This window comes from Ricinus communis, chromosome 7, assembly GCF_019578655.1.
Source record: "Ricinus communis isolate WT05 ecotype wild-type chromosome 7, ASM1957865v1, whole genome shotgun sequence".
NCBI lineage: Eukaryota > Viridiplantae > Streptophyta > Magnoliopsida > Malpighiales > Euphorbiaceae > Ricinus > Ricinus communis.
Window position 1 is genome coordinate 28,238,852 of NC_063262.1, and position 14,900 is coordinate 28,253,751.

Genomic DNA, 14,900 nt, shown 5'->3' on the forward strand with positions numbered 1-14,900 from the left:
GCACTTTCCTTTCACTCCCAATGCAACTAACATTGAAATTGCTGGAATTGGCAATGAATCTATCAGCTTTTAAGGGATCAAGTGTTAGAAAAAAAGTATGACGAAAGCAGACATAAGAGTTGCAAGCAGGGGTTCTTATTGGCCATAACCAACTTCATATCAAACAACAAAAACATCTGTCACTGCATGAGCATAAGAACATGTTAGTCTTATCAAACATTTGATTTCGTATGGTCAAAATTTAGATATTAGAATAATTATTCGGATAGTTTCAAATATATCCAACACGTTCGAATATGTACAAAAACTCTCGCTTTCTAGTTTCTATTTTCAAATAGGTAAAGAAAAATTCATGGACAAGTTTACCGATTCAACAAAGACGCCGTAGCACTATAAATACTTGTGTTTTGGAGTAATAAAATCTAGCATATACATGGACTGGTGCGGCAATTCTCGATGTGATGTGTGGAGCAAGAAAATAAAATGATTCAGCAAAGAGCCTGTCGTAATCAAAGATAAAATGGTAAAGGTATTTACAGGCCATGCATTTCTCTGGCAATTTTAAAGTATATGTGATGATCTAGTTGGGGAGGTATGAACTTGAATATCCAATTGAAAGTATATGGGGTTTCAATGGGGAATTTATATTGACTTGGGGCTTCCACTTCAATGTTAATGACTCTGAATTATTATTTTGCCATGTTGATGTTACTGTATAATATTATATAGACAAACTATTTTGTAAGAAATTTGAATTTCCATACAATATGTATAGTGAACCTTTAAAATATTTCAATATTTGTTCAGTTATATTTTTATCATTTCAATAATATTTAAATTATAAAATTATATTAGTATAAGAAAAATTATTACGAATGAAATTCACAATATTATTCTGGCGATTTATTTAGTCCGTTAAAAGATAAATTTAAAAAAAATTACCTGTTAACAAACACATTGTAAAAATATACTTAGAATAAGATTTTTTTCTATTGTAAATAATATGATAGATTATATTTGCATAATTAATATTAATTAAAATAAATTTAATATCAAATTAGATCTCAATGATTCCATTAGAATTTTAAGGACGAAAACTATAAAATATAATAAGTAATGTTATGTATAAATCAATTATTGGTCTTCTTAAAGTTGAGTACCGTTTACAGCACATGACCCGACAGAGACTTTTCTCAAATCTCTTTCATATTTTGTCGCCCACTTTAGACATTGGAGCAAAGCTCCTTATCCTTTGACACTGCTCTAAAGTGGACTTAATGGTTAAGCACTTAAATTTTATTGGCTTGTCATTGCAACTTTTCAGAAATTTTCAAAGCTAAAGCAACTTCATAAGTAAGTTCTCAACTTCATGGTTAAGTTTGTAATCTGGTTTCGCTTTGCATTTTCAAGTGCCAATTTGCAGCTACTAATAAATTGATTGGTGCATTCAGATACATCTACCCACTCTTAAAACCTAGTGGTTTTGAACCCTTAATTTCTGTCAAAAGAAAAAAAGGAAAAAGATACTTAATATCGAATGATCAAGGTGCAGGCTGCAGGTGTTACAGCAACCCCAGGTGAAGCTTGGGATTGGAATGAGCCTGGCGAGTTTGATATTTCCCAAATCTTTATATCACATGATGGAAATTACATTCGTTCCATTCAGTTTGAATATGTTCAGGGTGGAAATTTTCTACTTTCTCCTTGTCACGGAACAAGACATGGTCCAAAATTTTTGTGTGTAAGTAGTGTAATCTTTGTTGCAAGTACGATATAAAATTTTTCTGTTGGGTGAATTTTACAATTTTCAACCTTAATGTACAGGTTAAATTCGATTACCCAGCAGAGTTTCTCAAGAAGCTGAGTGGTAAATATGATGGGACATACGGAAATGGAATAGTTTCATTAACATTTACAACAAATAAAAAAACTTATGGGCCGTTCGGAAACTGCGAAGACCATCGGATGGTTGATTTCGAGGAGTTCGATGCCAGTGAAGATTACAGATTTCCTGACTTCGACTTTGATGTAGGAGAGAATCGGTTCGGAGGATTTCATGGGTTTGTGGGTAGAGATACTCTTCTGTCCATTGGAATATATGTCAACCTTGCAGCTGCTCGACGCACCAGAGCTCTATCAGTCCAAGGTTCAAATTCGCTGTCTCTTTATGATGATGTAAAAGAAGAAAGTTAAAGCAATTTGCAGGAAGCGAGGCTGGATCCCTGATTGCTCTTAAACCGTGTCAGAGTACCCGCGCCAACCGTAGCTAAATCTGAAACGCTCAAATCTGAAGCTTTTTATGGTAGAAATCGCTCTAGAAAATGTGTCTTCTTTGTGTTTCCTGCAATATAGCCATAGATATGTTTGCACGATCTGTGTGTGTTAATGGTTATATATTGGTGGGCTTCGTTAAAATCGGGCTCGAACAGAATTAGCCTCATATTTCCTTCAATGAATACGCATAGGACGCCACAGGTCCAGTCATCAACTTGGACTACAGATTTCCATAAATTAATGAATAAAATAAAACAAATTTATTTTTTTATATACAGAATAAATATAAATGTATATAAAAATTAATAATAATCATTTTCGTTATGGGCCTAGGATTGGTGGCCCATAAGATATTCAATGGCCTGTCCGATTTTCCAATTTCCAGTTCCAGTGTCTCCTTCAAGACCAGCTTCAAGCTTTCAACACACTCGCACACATTCTCTCTCTCTCTCTCTCCCCCCCTGAGACCGGAGAAGAGAAGAACACTCTCCAAAATCTCCATTTAGTTACTGATTTCCCTTCTTCACTGGATAATCAAATGAAGTAAATAAATATTAAAAAAAGAAACACCTAAGTTGAGCAATCCTTGAAAACCTGAAATGGCTGGAAGTAGTGCGAGGAGCAGAACCAAATCCTCCACGAACATCAGCGATAAAAACGACGGCGTTTCTCTCCGTAGTAACACAAAATCTAGCTTGAAGAGTAACAAAAGCAGGGCCAAGGATCAAAGTTTGTTGAAAATCCTAAATGTTGATCTCAAAATCGTGCTAGGAATTGGTTTGTTTTCGTTTTTAATCATCTTCTTGTTGATTCATAATCTCATCAATCATGTTGAAGAAGCTCAATTACCTAGGGTTATCACTCCTTTTCCTGCTCCCAAACTCATGGACCTTCCTCAGGTAACTTAACTTAATCACTTCCTTACATTTACATTTCCATTTCATTGCTCAAACAACAAGTCAATGCTTCAATTTTGACTAGTTATTTCGATGTTTATTTAATAGTTTCAAGGAGATCACAAAGAGAGCTTGTATTGGGGTACGTATCGCCCTCATGTTTATCTTGGAATCCGCGCCAGGTATGATTGTTCTGTTTCTTTTATTAGTGTCAGTTTTTCTGTTTTACTATGGTGAATGGTGTGTGAAATTGCTTTTTTTTTTTTTTATTGTAATTGTATATTTTGTTGTTGTTATTATTAATGATGGCAGGGCTCCTAAGTCTCTGATCGGGGGTTTGATGTGGATTGGAGTAAAGGACGGACGGTATCTTATGAGACATGTCTGCCAAGATTCTGATGAGCTTAGCAAGTATGGATGGACACAACATAATGGTCGTGATTTTGGACATCAAGTGATAGTTGATCAAGGATTGAAGTTAGGAACGAGTTTTTTAAAATCTAAAAGTCAAGGCAGTGGTTATGGAGGAGATTGGGCAGTTCGACTTGATGTGAAAACTGAGAAGTAAATAGCTTCTTTTGCTATTCCCAAACCAAAAAAAATTCATTTATTGAAATTTTGTACTTAATAAAACGTTTTTTTCTAATGGGAAACACGTAGGTCTGACTGGAATAATGAAATGCTGCAAAATGGACACTTGTTTTTCTATTTGGCTGATGAAGATGGAACCGCCCTGAGTTTGGGAAGAGATAACATAGACATTCATGAGAATTCTCTTTTGGCATCAGGTTCACGAGCAGACGTTGGAGATTGGCAGCTGTATTTAGAATCAAAGGTACTAATCTGCCAATGTTTATTCCCTCTGTCGATGTTTATCCCCTCTGTCAATGTTTATCTGCAGCTAACTAATATTTTTTTAGGATGTTTTGGAGATGCACTACTCTGGCTTCAGAACACCTCACATTCACAATTTGTCTGATCTTGTGCAGCAAAACCTTGGGGCCCAAGTATGTCAGTTGTCATTTCTACTTTGATTACAAAATCTGCTGCGTTATTTAACAATATAGGAACTATATGTTTTTCTAGCAGTTATTCTCTTGATTTGTCTTCTTGAATGTGTAAAATTTTTCTAGGTAAGAAAGTCTGGCCAGCTGCAACTATCGGACTCATCTGAAGATTCTCCAAATATCTTAGTGTTTCAGGCAGGTGACCATGATGGCTACCCCTTCAAGATAGTGGCAGTGTTTTCTTTACTAACTTAATTTCATGATGATCATCTTTGATATACGATGTCATCTTTGAAATTTGTGATCTTCTGCAGATTTCTGCTAGGGTTCCATTCAAAGCAGATATTGCTTTTGTGTCTGGAACTGGAGTACAAAATTCAAGAGTAAAAGCACGTGTAAACAGTCTGACAGGTTTTTCCTGTATCTCGTTAATAAATGTGTTTTTTTGGTTTAAAATATTAGTTTCCAGTCAGTTATGCTCTGCCACCTTTCCTGTATGGCCCTTGGTCCTTACAAGTTGGAAAAATTAGAGAAGCCTATGAGCAAAGATTCATCTGTACAGTCAAAATAGATGAATCATGCCTCTGTTTTGTTGTCAGCTCGAGTATTGCTAAGTTTTTTAGTTTCTTCACGATTGACTCATCAAGTCCAGTTAGAGGTTCTTGAAAAAGGAACTTATTATTACAGGGCAAGGAACATGAAGTAGTTACTCCAGAGCATGAATAGCCTAGTATACAATAAGAAGATCCATACGCGTGACTGTAAATTGTTCGTCTTTCATGCACTTTGAAAAAGACTTTCCTTCCATTTTCTTATGCATGTCTTGACATTCTATAATATTTTATCATTCACATACTTGTGCAGATTCATTATGGATTATATAGCTATAAAATGCTTGTCAGCAAATTTTGCATATTGTTGCCTCTATTATGTTTCAGTGTTTCAGGTCTCAACTATGTGAAGCAACCCCACAATTTGTTTACAACGTTGTTATTAGTAATTAGATTGTTTCTGAGAATGTCCAAAAAATAATTTTTCTTTAGGTTTTTCTCGACTTAAATTGAAACTTTATTGGGTGGCTTCCACAATTGAAGTTCTCTGTTGCTTCTTCCTCAAATTTCTTAGTTTGTTACATGATGTTCAGGTACTTTACTGACAAGTCAACTACAAGAAAAGCAATCAGAATTTGATGCCAAGTTCGAGCAATGTTTTAATATGGCTAGCAAGGTATTTATCTTTCTGCATTTTGTGCTTCTACATGTCTTGTACACAGTTACACTGATAATGGAAGATAGCAGATATAACCTCTCCTGTGATATTGGTTCAGTTTTAAAATATGTCAGAATGATAATATATGGTAATGCTTAATCTCTTTTTGTGCGTGCTAATTAAATCTAATTAATCGCCCTGTCCTCTATGGATGTGATAACTTGCCAAGTCCCTAGTTCCTCTCCAAGGGGGCTTTTTCCTTATTCCCCCTTTGATTTATGTTATGCCAATGGTTGTCTCTCTTTTTCTTGGAAATGCAAAACTTAAAGGTTGAAACCATGCATTTATCTTTTTTTCCTAATACTCTACTCCTGCCAACCTATACAATTTTTTGCACATATATTGTCCATATTTCACACATGTTTAACAGTTATATAAACCCTTAAGTAAAATGAACAGACTCATTTTTCTGATATTGCTAGGAAAAATTAAGAGACAGAATAATGTGGCATAAAACATCGATCCTAGTGATTCCAAGTCTTTTTTCTATTTTCAATAAGATAATTAGACCATGAGGCTTTAGATATTAATCTGTCGGCCTCTGTTCTGTGAAGTATGAAAGAACAAGTATCCCCAGTTCTTTAGCTTGAAAGGAAGGGTAATGACATTCAGTTAATATTTGTTCAGCTTGAATCAGAGTTCACAATTGTCGGTAAGGCTGCTGTCGCCAATATGTTGGGAGGCATCGGCTACTTTTATGGCCAATCAAAAATTTCATACCCTAAAAATGCCAACGTAAGTTGCTTGTTTTTGTTTTCCAGTTTATCTGTATTTCATTTTCTGATATTTTCAATGAGTTATTGATATTCGCACATATTAACCAGTATTCTTACTTTATATCTTATATCATAATGTGCATGTTAAACAACGAACTGATGTCCCATGTTGAGTACGTTTGCTTCTGTGGAATCTTAGCTAATTGACTTGGCTATTCTTTCATTCTTCAATCATTCTTGTGTGAGCATGCAATCTTGATTCCTGAGTAAAACTATTCAGAGATGTCCTTACTGAACTTTGTATAACTAGACACTGAGAGAGACTGTGGTCTTTGTTCTCTGAGAAGACAAGTAAAAACAAAGAAAATGGTCACTAGCTGAGAAAGAGTTGGAAGAAATGAGTAAACCGGATCAGAATACTGCTAGCTTTTTTCACAGTTCGGCTGGCAATAATGCTAGCTTTACATTTGTGACTAGCTTTAATTAATTTGAATATCTGACATAGTCATATAGTGGGAAATGCTTCATTGCAGCATAAAGGTCATGATAATTTTATCACATATTGGCCAGCTGAGCTTTACACGGCAGTTCCAAGTCGTCCCTTTTTTCCTAGGGGATTTCTATGGGATGAAGGTTTTCATCAACTGTTAATCTGGTCAGTTGCCTCCTGTTATTTCATTTCTTCTCTGAATGAAATTTTTCAGCTACTTTGAAGAAGTAATAATGGAATATATAACTACAACTAGACTAGTGACTTGTTGAAGTGATTATTCAGTTTTGATTATAAAATTTTTAGATAGTATATTGTATGTCTTTTCTTATCTATATATGAAAAACACATATTAAATTAACAAAAAAGCAAGAAGTTGAGGTTAGCAATCTCTTTTTGTTGGTTTATATATATACTGATATAAAGATTTTAGATTGTAATAAATTTAATATAAATAAAGAGTTTTAGAGGAATATTACTAGTTCTATAGAGTTTAAGATTAAATTATATTACTAAAGTTATTTTTTATTATGTTATCCATATACTTAAAGTTATTAATTTTTTAGTATTATAAGAATTAAAAGAATTTTAAATTCATTTATTTATCTAAAAGTTTAGAGTGGTATTTTTCCAAGATGGTTTCCTATTTTAGTTTCTCTCTGCTACTACTTTAGCATATATATGCATATAAATTCTTTGTTGTATGAGCAGGCGATGGGATATTAACATAAGCTTGGATATTCTTGGCCATTGGTTAGACTTAATGAACATTGATGGATGGATCCCGCGGGAGCAAATATTGGGATCTGAAGCTCTAAGGTAATGTCAGTTGGCATGATTAAAAAAGTGAATCAGTGAATTTAGAGCTTGAAATTGGGTCACAAAATCAGTTTTATAGATTTGTTTATCAATGAATTAAATCTCAAGGTGTTTTTCGCTATAACTGCAGTAAGGTGCCTGAGGAATTTGTTGTCCAGTATCCTACTAATGGGAATCCTCCAACATTATTTTTGGTTATAAGTGGTAAGGTTATTCTAAAATTTTTGTTTAACCACAGAATTTCAGCATCATGATTGTACTGTAGCATCAGACTAGCACTAAAATTTAACCATGACACTGTAGTAAATGATTCACCTGTTGCTATTTTTTTTCCCTCTTGTAACGGGAAAAATCATTTGTCATTACAAAGTCCATCACTGTCCTTGGATTTTAATGAAGATTACTTTGAATAAGGTGGTCATGACAGGCTAGCTTCTTTAACAAAACCTGATGCTAGTTGCTTTTGTTTAATGTTTTACTCAAATAGTTGGTGCAGAATGGAAAGAGCAAATTTTACTGAAGAAGTCTGCTAAGTCATCAATTTGCCTCTGGGGGTTGTAAGATGGCTTGCAACCTTACATTTAGAATTCTTACTTGCAATGCATGTACACAATTTATCCTTCTTATAAAAGGAAGAGCTCAATAACCATGTAAAGGTAGTGAGCATCCTTAGAAGTACAGGATCAACTTAATGATTCTTTTTCTTTTATTTTATCTGTGCTATTCTCTTGTGGTTTATACCTTTTCTGTAATGTGTTTACTTCCTGTTAACTATCATGGATTAAAATGTTACATGTGATCTTTCTTTATGCATTTTGCATATTTCTTGGTTGAAACTTGCACTGAAAAAATAAACGTGAGCATAGATGTAATGTCAAACTTCGCTTCTTCCAGATCTACTTTATGGCATAAAGGAAAATAAGTTTACCTCTGCTGAGAGCAGTAAGGTCACTTCTTTCCTTGAGCGGGCTTTTGTTCGTCTTGAAGCTTGGTTCCAGTGGTTCGATACTACCCAGTCAGGTATTCCATCCATTACCTTCTTTTGTCTTTTTCTTCTGGTCTTAATGTCATGGAATGAATAATCATAGTAATTCTAGAATATTTGAATACTGTTTTGCCTTTATTTTCAGTGTAGTACATGCATGTCAAAACTGCTAACTTGTTATACCAGTTACAAGGTTGTTTGGAACTTAATAAACTTTATACATAAACTAAAATCTCGTTAAATCAAAAGCAGCTTATTGATCGTGTACAATGAAAGTAATTGAACTTAAGGCTTTACAGTATTCTTTTAATTTTTCTCATGCTGGGCAAAAGATAAATACTCCCTTATCCAATTTTGAACATGCATGGGCACATGTTTGGAAAGACATTTTTAATGTAATTGTTAGTTTGCCAATATTTTTGTCTTTGCCATTTGTGCTCCAGGGAAGGAGATCGGTAGCTTTTTTTGGCATGGGAGGGACAACTCAACAACTCGCGAACTAAACCCTAAGGTTCTATTTTCCAGCATTTCATAGTTATCTAAGACCTCATACAATATTTCCTTTGGAATTGATTCTTTTGGGAGTGCGAGTAATTATCTTATTAGGCCTGTGATTTTGCAACGTGTGTTTAACTGTAGTTCTATTCTTAGTTAAAAAGAAATTAACTTTAATTTTGTTCCACTCAATGACACAAAAATGGGCTGACTTTATTCCTGGCACATACAGACACTATCATCTGGGCTGGATGATTATCCACGTGCTTCACATCCAAGTGAAGAAGAACGTCACTTGGACCTTAGATGCTGGATGCTTCTTGCTGCAAAGTGCATGCATTCCATCCAACAGCTGTTAGAGAAAGATTACAAGTCTGGAAAGGTATGCTAAAAAGACCATATATCTGGAATATATGGGAGTAGTATTAAAATTAGTTCAAACGTTTCATTGTTCTTAAGAGAAATTCGGCACAATGCAGGATTATGGTTCAACAGCTAAGTTACTTTCAGATTTTGAAATGATGAATCAGGTTTGTCAGTCTTTCAGTGCTTAATAGAGTTGCTTATAGTTTCTCTACTTTTTGAAGCTATCAGATTGGTTATACATGGTACTTTGGAGGTGCTGGTTCTAGTTGCATCTGAGTGTTGTAGTTGGCCTTTTGGTTATTATACTTGTGTCTATTTTATGCCTGAAAATATTTGATATTTAATCAGATGCACCTTGATCCTGCACATGGAGCATATTTTGACTTTGGAAATCATACAGAAAAGGTACTTTGCTTGTTTGTTAATGTTTTTTCTCAGATTTCACTGCAAATTATTTTTCAATTTAGTGATACACTGGATGGAAAGATACTCAGTATTGTTCTGGCTGCTTATAGTACTCTGGTGTTTTTACTTTTCCTCTTTGTTGATTGTGTTTCTCTTTCTTGTCTATAAATGCCCCAATTATTATTTCATAATTGATTCTTGGTTTTGCTAAGCCTGCTATTGCTTTATCATTGTAAATTTAGTTAGCATACCATATTCATCATCCAGTGAAGTTTACTGACTAATTTCTGAACATACTAGGTTCGGTTAAGTTGGAAAGAGACAATTGTGGGGAACAGTTATGTAAAGCGTGATCTTGTTCGGGAAGTACTAGAAAGACCAGAGTTGAGACTGGTTCCTCACGTAGGTTATGTCAGTCTTTTCCCTTTCATGGGGAGGATCATTCCATCTGTGAGTTGCATGGAAAACCTATCACGAAAATTCCATATTATCAATTCAATTTCAATGAGCTTGTTCTATATTTCTCCATGTGAACCACTTAAAAATTGTAGGATTCATGGATTCTGGGAAAACAACTTGACCTCATTTCAAATAGGAGTATCTTGTGGACGGACTATGGACTCCGATCTCTGGCCAAAACAAGGTGATGGTCCCTATAGTCTAGCTTGCCTTTGATCTTTTGCTTGAGTACTTGATGTTTGATTAAGAGATTATTATATTATCTAAATGTCTGAAACATTTTCTTGAATACATAGTTCCATATACATGAAACGCAACACAGAGCATGACCCACCTTATTGGAGAGGCCCAATTTGGATGAACATGAATTACTTGATTCTTTCTGCACTCCACCACTACTCCAAAGGTATGAAGCAGCATCCATTCATTTCCCCTTTGCCAACCCCAAACCCGAACACCCACAGGAGAGTGGGAATTACTTTTGTTCCTTCAACCCCATGTCTATTTTTATCTTTAAATTTGTTACTCTTGCAGAAGATGGACCATACAGAGATAGGGCCAAGAAAATTTATGAGGAACTAAGGAGCAATCTGATCAGGTCAAATTCACATTTAACTCTTTTAGCAAATAGCAAACATGTATTATTAACTAAATAAGCTGATTTGTAGCATTTAACTGTTTCTGTCGATTGCCTTACAGAAATGTGGTTCAAAATTATCACCAAACTGGGTTTCTGTGGGAACAGTATGATCAGAAGGGTAAAGGAAAGGGCGCACGTTTATTTACTGGATGGACATCACTTGTTCTACTAATCATGGCAGAAGCTTTTGCCTTGTAGCTGAGCTAACATTGTGATTTATATAGATTCGAATTCAGAGAAGCTAATGTACAAATATCCAATGTACTAATTTTGTAATTTTTGCATTATTTCGACCCAAAAAAAATCCAATTTTGCATTATGAAGAAAATCAGTAATCAAACTTATGCCTAAATGTCTTGTCCCTTTCCCCAAAGTTTTATTGTTCATACATGCATTTGGCCAGACGACATGTTTTACTAACAGAGTATCTTTAGATAAATAAAGAACCAAGTAATGAAATGCTTGTGAGTATTTATACTTTGTAGATTAGAGTTGTTTAAGGTAATGCAGGCACAATTCTCAACATACAGTGATTTCCTGACAATCAGGAAAAGTTGCCACAACAGAAAACGCCCAGTGTCAGAAAACCATGCACGTGCACATCTCGAGAGCTATCGTTGCTGATCCAGATACAAATAGACTCGAATAAACTTGAGACACAGAGAAACTAAGGGATAACCGAAGAAGTAAGAAAATGAAAAAGATTAGTGAAATATCCATCGCCTAATCTGATCGGTCACAAGACTAGAAAAAGGCCTTGAAAGAATCATGAAAACAAATCAAGCACTCCTTCCTAATTCCTCTAGCTTACATCTTGTGACATTTCTGTATCCTCGGCCATTATAATTTCCATATCCCTCATATCTCGCTTCAATACATTGCCGAGCCTTGCAATGGCCTCAGTCTGCTGTTGTAAGACCTGTTCAATAAACCAAAATCATTCTGTCACCTATCAAACATAATCCTATGAGAACTGCGGTAACAGCATAATAACCAGAGAGATTGTGATGACAGAAACACAACTGAAAATGATTAGGACTAATATGAGAATATTGCTTCCTTGTCAATGGTGACAACTTACGTGCAAGCTACAATATGGTAGTTATCATATAATACCTCAATCAGCCTTAGAGAGAATTATTAATAGGTAAATGCTATTTCCACAATCTCAATTGCTAGGAATACAGTTTGTTTCATGTAGATAATTTTTACAAAAAAAAAAAAAAATCATGTAAAAGAAAGGTTGGGCAGTAAAAAAAGACGCAGCGAATTAATATTGAAAATGACATGATACCACATGCCGTTTCTTAAAATAAAAATCTCACACTTACCTCCTGCATATCAGCAAGACTCTGTTCATGTATTTTGGTAGACCCTGGAAGATAAATAGATCCACCAGCTCCAAGTGCATTTGCTTGAATACGTGATACAGTGAGTAGGTTCTGAACCCTCCTGGAGAGTTCAGCTCCAGATCCCTTCAGCTGAAAAGCTTCTGCTTGTTAACACTGTCTTTGACTGGAAACTAAATGATGAAGAAACATAAAGCGGTAAGAGTACAAGAAACCCCTACCTGTCTAGTTATAGCAGCTAACTTCTCAGCCAATTCAGTTTCTCCTTTCATTAAGGGCATTCTGTAACCCTTACCCTCTAATGCCTCCATTATTCTCATTATCTTCAAGCAAACAAGAGAAGCAAACAGGGATCAGATTTTCCCAACCACTACTAAATGCATATACAGCTCACAAAATATAAAACAAGTGTTGCTAGCCCAGGCTCATTTTATTTAATTTTATCTTGAAACTATTATTCAGCTACTTAACATTCAGTGAATGGAATCATAAGAGGCTGCAAAGAAGCCTGAGATTCTATAGTACAATGATACATTTGCCAATGGTTTCCCATAACATGGGTGAATATCATTCTCACCCTTAAAAGGCGCCTTTGAAGGCTCTGCTCCTTCTGCCTCATTCTTTCAATCCGCGGAAGAGTCTCGGCTTGAAAATGCCTTTGAAGCTGCAAAAAAATACTTATGAATGAAAAGCATGCTCAAAAATTTATGATGCAAAGACATGGGAAAATAGACAAATAATACCATCTTCACATTGCTTTGGGTCATTCGCAATCGCTCAGCATCCGAAACAATAACTTCATCTTGGAGCTGCATGATATAAGCATTACAATGTCAAAAGGTTCATTACCAGAGTCCACCAGCAAATATGATGTCAACAGGAGTGCATAAAGCATAAACCTCTAGAGTAGAGAGCTTCAATTATTTCAATCCTAACTTTCTGTACATTTGCAAGCCAATAAAAAACAGCAGCTGATAATCTTCATATTCTTCATGCATATATTCTCCATCAAAATAAACTTCACATTCTCTACACATAAAACTTATGGCCTTCCATAAAGCATTAATTTTATCTCAGTAGTAGCTGATAGAACTTATGTTTTTCGACTTCACCCACTCTTTCAACTGCAATCTCTCCCTAAAGGTCAAAGTCACATTTCAAGTTCTTAGGTTACATTTTAAGTACAATACATTTGTTTCCTGTAAATCAGAGACCAAAGGCTAAGAGAAATGCAATTGTGATGATGTGTATAACAAAACTCATGAATCATGATTCTAGAGTCAGCAAACTGTATCATCTAGTCTCTTAATGGGGCTTAAAATTAACAAGAAATACCTTGAGTCGGTTAGAAAGATCTTTAAAACCTTGAACAAGCTGAGGCCAAAGACGTTCTCGGTCTGAACTCTCCATGCCTTCAAGCTTTGCCATAGCCTCCGCCCACATTATCTACCAATGCAAACTATTCTCCAAAATTAGCCAGACACACATATATCATTTCTAATTTAAACATCAATAAATAGTTAAGAAAAAACAGCGAAATTATAAATAAAAACTCACATCTGAAACACCAGCAGGCTTCACTCTATGCTGTGGATCAGTTACACTAAACAACAAATACTGCAGCAAAAAAAAAAAAATCAACATCCAAAACCCTAATTCTGCACTCAATCCATAAAAGAAGTCGAAAATTCGATTTCAAAATTGAATCATAAACCTAAATTCAGCAACGAAACGAACCTTGAATGCATATTTAGGGTTTCCTGGATCCTCCTTGTAAGCGTCCACAATTGCCTAATAAGATTAGAAATAAAACTAAATAAATAAATACATAAAGCTATTCTGAGCAAAGATATTTTGGAAATGAATGCAAAACCTGAATATCACGATCACAGAGAGAAAAAGGGAGTGGAGCAACAGGAGCCATTTGAGTAGTCAATTGAGTATTAGGAAACGGCGTCGTTGTTTGATTAGCGGTAAACAGAGTGCCAGTTTGGAATCCAAGACCAATAGACGGAGTCTGTTGCGAGAAAAACGGAGTTTGCTGTTGTTGCTGCTGCTGCTGTTGTGTTTGAGCAGAGAACGGTGTACTAAAAAGAGAAGAACCGAAGCCTCCGGCAGCGAAAGAGGGAGTGGAAGGAGTGCCAAATGCCGGAGTCGAAGATGGAGTGCCGAATGCTGGAGTCGAAGAAGGAGTGCCGAATGCTGGAGTTGAAGATGGAGTGCCGAACGACGGCGTTGAGGATGGAGTGCCGAATAATGATGGCGTCGACGATGGAGTTCCAAAGGCTGGGTTTGAAGATTGACCACCGAACATTGTTTCTCTATATGCTTGCTGTGGTTTTAATATGAGTTGGAAGTTTTTAATCTTTATTTAGGTTTCAAGAAGATGGCGCCATGAATTTGGTAGTAGAGCTTTGGGGTTTTTGCTGTGCTATAGCGTTTTGTAGGTATGGCGTTTGATCTTTGGCCGCTGTGAGAGTTAAGAGAATGAGAGGTTTGTTTGGTCGAATCTTTCGGCGGTTTTTCTTTTTCTCTTTTTCTAAGTGCGAGGGAAACAATTTATTGAAATTTAACGTATATATAAAATTATGTATATTTATATTTTTAATCATTTGAAGTATATATAATTTATAGAAAAAATAATAAAATATTTTCTTTAATTAATTTTTAAGAATCTTAAAAGACTTTTGTCTTTTGTCTAAATTCTTAAAATTATAAAATAAAAGTTAA

The 14,900-nt window shown here is 35.2% G+C and overlaps 3 protein-coding genes across 3 annotated transcripts; 2 read left to right on the forward strand and 1 right to left on the reverse strand.

Moving 5' to 3' along the window:
• Window positions 1-1,336: 1,336 nt before the first annotated feature.
• LOC8286816 (inactive protein RESTRICTED TEV MOVEMENT 1) lies at window positions 1,337-2,545 on the forward strand. The gene is made up of 3 exons (XM_002514888.4): window positions 1,337-1,353; window positions 1,452-1,741; window positions 1,825-2,545. The coding sequence occupies exons 2-3, from the start codon at window positions 1,538-1,540 to the stop codon at window positions 2,191-2,193; spliced, it is 573 nt and encodes a 190-aa protein (XP_002514934.1). The 5' UTR covers window positions 1,337-1,353; window positions 1,452-1,537; the 3' UTR covers window positions 2,194-2,545.
• Window positions 2,546-2,666: 121 nt separating this feature from the next.
• On the forward strand, window positions 2,667-11,165 carry LOC8286815 (mannosyl-oligosaccharide glucosidase GCS1). Its single transcript, XM_002514887.4, has 22 exons — window positions 2,667-3,173; window positions 3,279-3,352; window positions 3,483-3,734; window positions 3,831-4,005; window positions 4,091-4,177; window positions 4,304-4,372; window positions 4,492-4,588; window positions 5,322-5,404; window positions 6,074-6,181; window positions 6,696-6,817; window positions 7,364-7,471; window positions 7,602-7,675; window positions 8,366-8,491; window positions 8,900-8,967; window positions 9,184-9,333; window positions 9,431-9,481; window positions 9,666-9,722; window positions 10,023-10,172; window positions 10,274-10,365; window positions 10,478-10,587; window positions 10,716-10,779; window positions 10,881-11,165. The coding sequence occupies exons 1-22, from the start codon at window positions 2,874-2,876 to the stop codon at window positions 11,017-11,019; spliced, it is 2,556 nt and encodes an 851-aa protein (XP_002514933.1). The 5' UTR covers window positions 2,667-2,873; the 3' UTR covers window positions 11,020-11,165.
• A 235-nt stretch (window positions 11,166-11,400) lies between these two features.
• On the reverse strand, window positions 11,401-14,732 carry LOC8286814 (nuclear pore complex protein NUP54). The gene is made up of 9 exons (XM_002514886.3): window positions 14,044-14,732; window positions 13,908-13,961; window positions 13,728-13,787; window positions 13,506-13,616; window positions 12,914-12,979; window positions 12,748-12,834; window positions 12,392-12,493; window positions 12,153-12,302; window positions 11,401-11,740 (listed from the first exon to the last, which is right to left on the reverse strand). The coding sequence occupies exons 1-9, from the start codon at window positions 14,482-14,484 to the stop codon at window positions 11,624-11,626; spliced, it is 1,188 nt and encodes a 395-aa protein (XP_002514932.1). The 5' UTR covers window positions 14,485-14,732; the 3' UTR covers window positions 11,401-11,623.
• Window positions 14,733-14,900: the final 168 nt, after the last annotated feature.

Bases quoted from the DNA above. Each gene is read 5' to 3' on its own strand.
- LOC8286816 (XM_002514888.4), top strand. From the start codon at position 1,538: ATGATCAAGGTGCAGGCTGCAGGTGTTACAGCAACCCCAGGTGAAGCT. The intron at 1,742-1,824 runs GTAAGTAGTGTA...CTTAATGTACAG, and splicing joins ATGGTCCAAAATTTTTGTGT to GTTAAATTCGATTACCCAGC.
- LOC8286815 (XM_002514887.4), top strand. From the start codon at position 2,874: ATGGCTGGAAGTAGTGCGAGGAGCAGAACCAAATCCTCCACGAACATC. The intron at 6,818-7,363 runs GTCAGTTGCCTC...TTGTATGAGCAG, and splicing joins TTTCATCAACTGTTAATCTG to GCGATGGGATATTAACATAA. The intron at 10,780-10,880 runs GTCAAATTCACA...ATTGCCTTACAG, and splicing joins CTAAGGAGCAATCTGATCAG to AAATGTGGTTCAAAATTATC.
- LOC8286814 (XM_002514886.3), bottom strand. From the start codon at position 14,484: ATGTTCGGTGGTCAATCTTCAAACCCAGCCTTTGGAACTCCATCGTCG. The intron at 13,962-14,043 runs GTTTTGCATTCA...TAATCTTATTAG, and splicing joins TCTGTGATCGTGATATTCAG to GCAATTGTGGACGCTTACAA. The intron at 11,741-12,152 runs GTAAGTGTGAGA...TTTATTGAACAG, and splicing joins GTCTTGCTGATATGCAGGAG to GTCTTACAACAGCAGACTGA.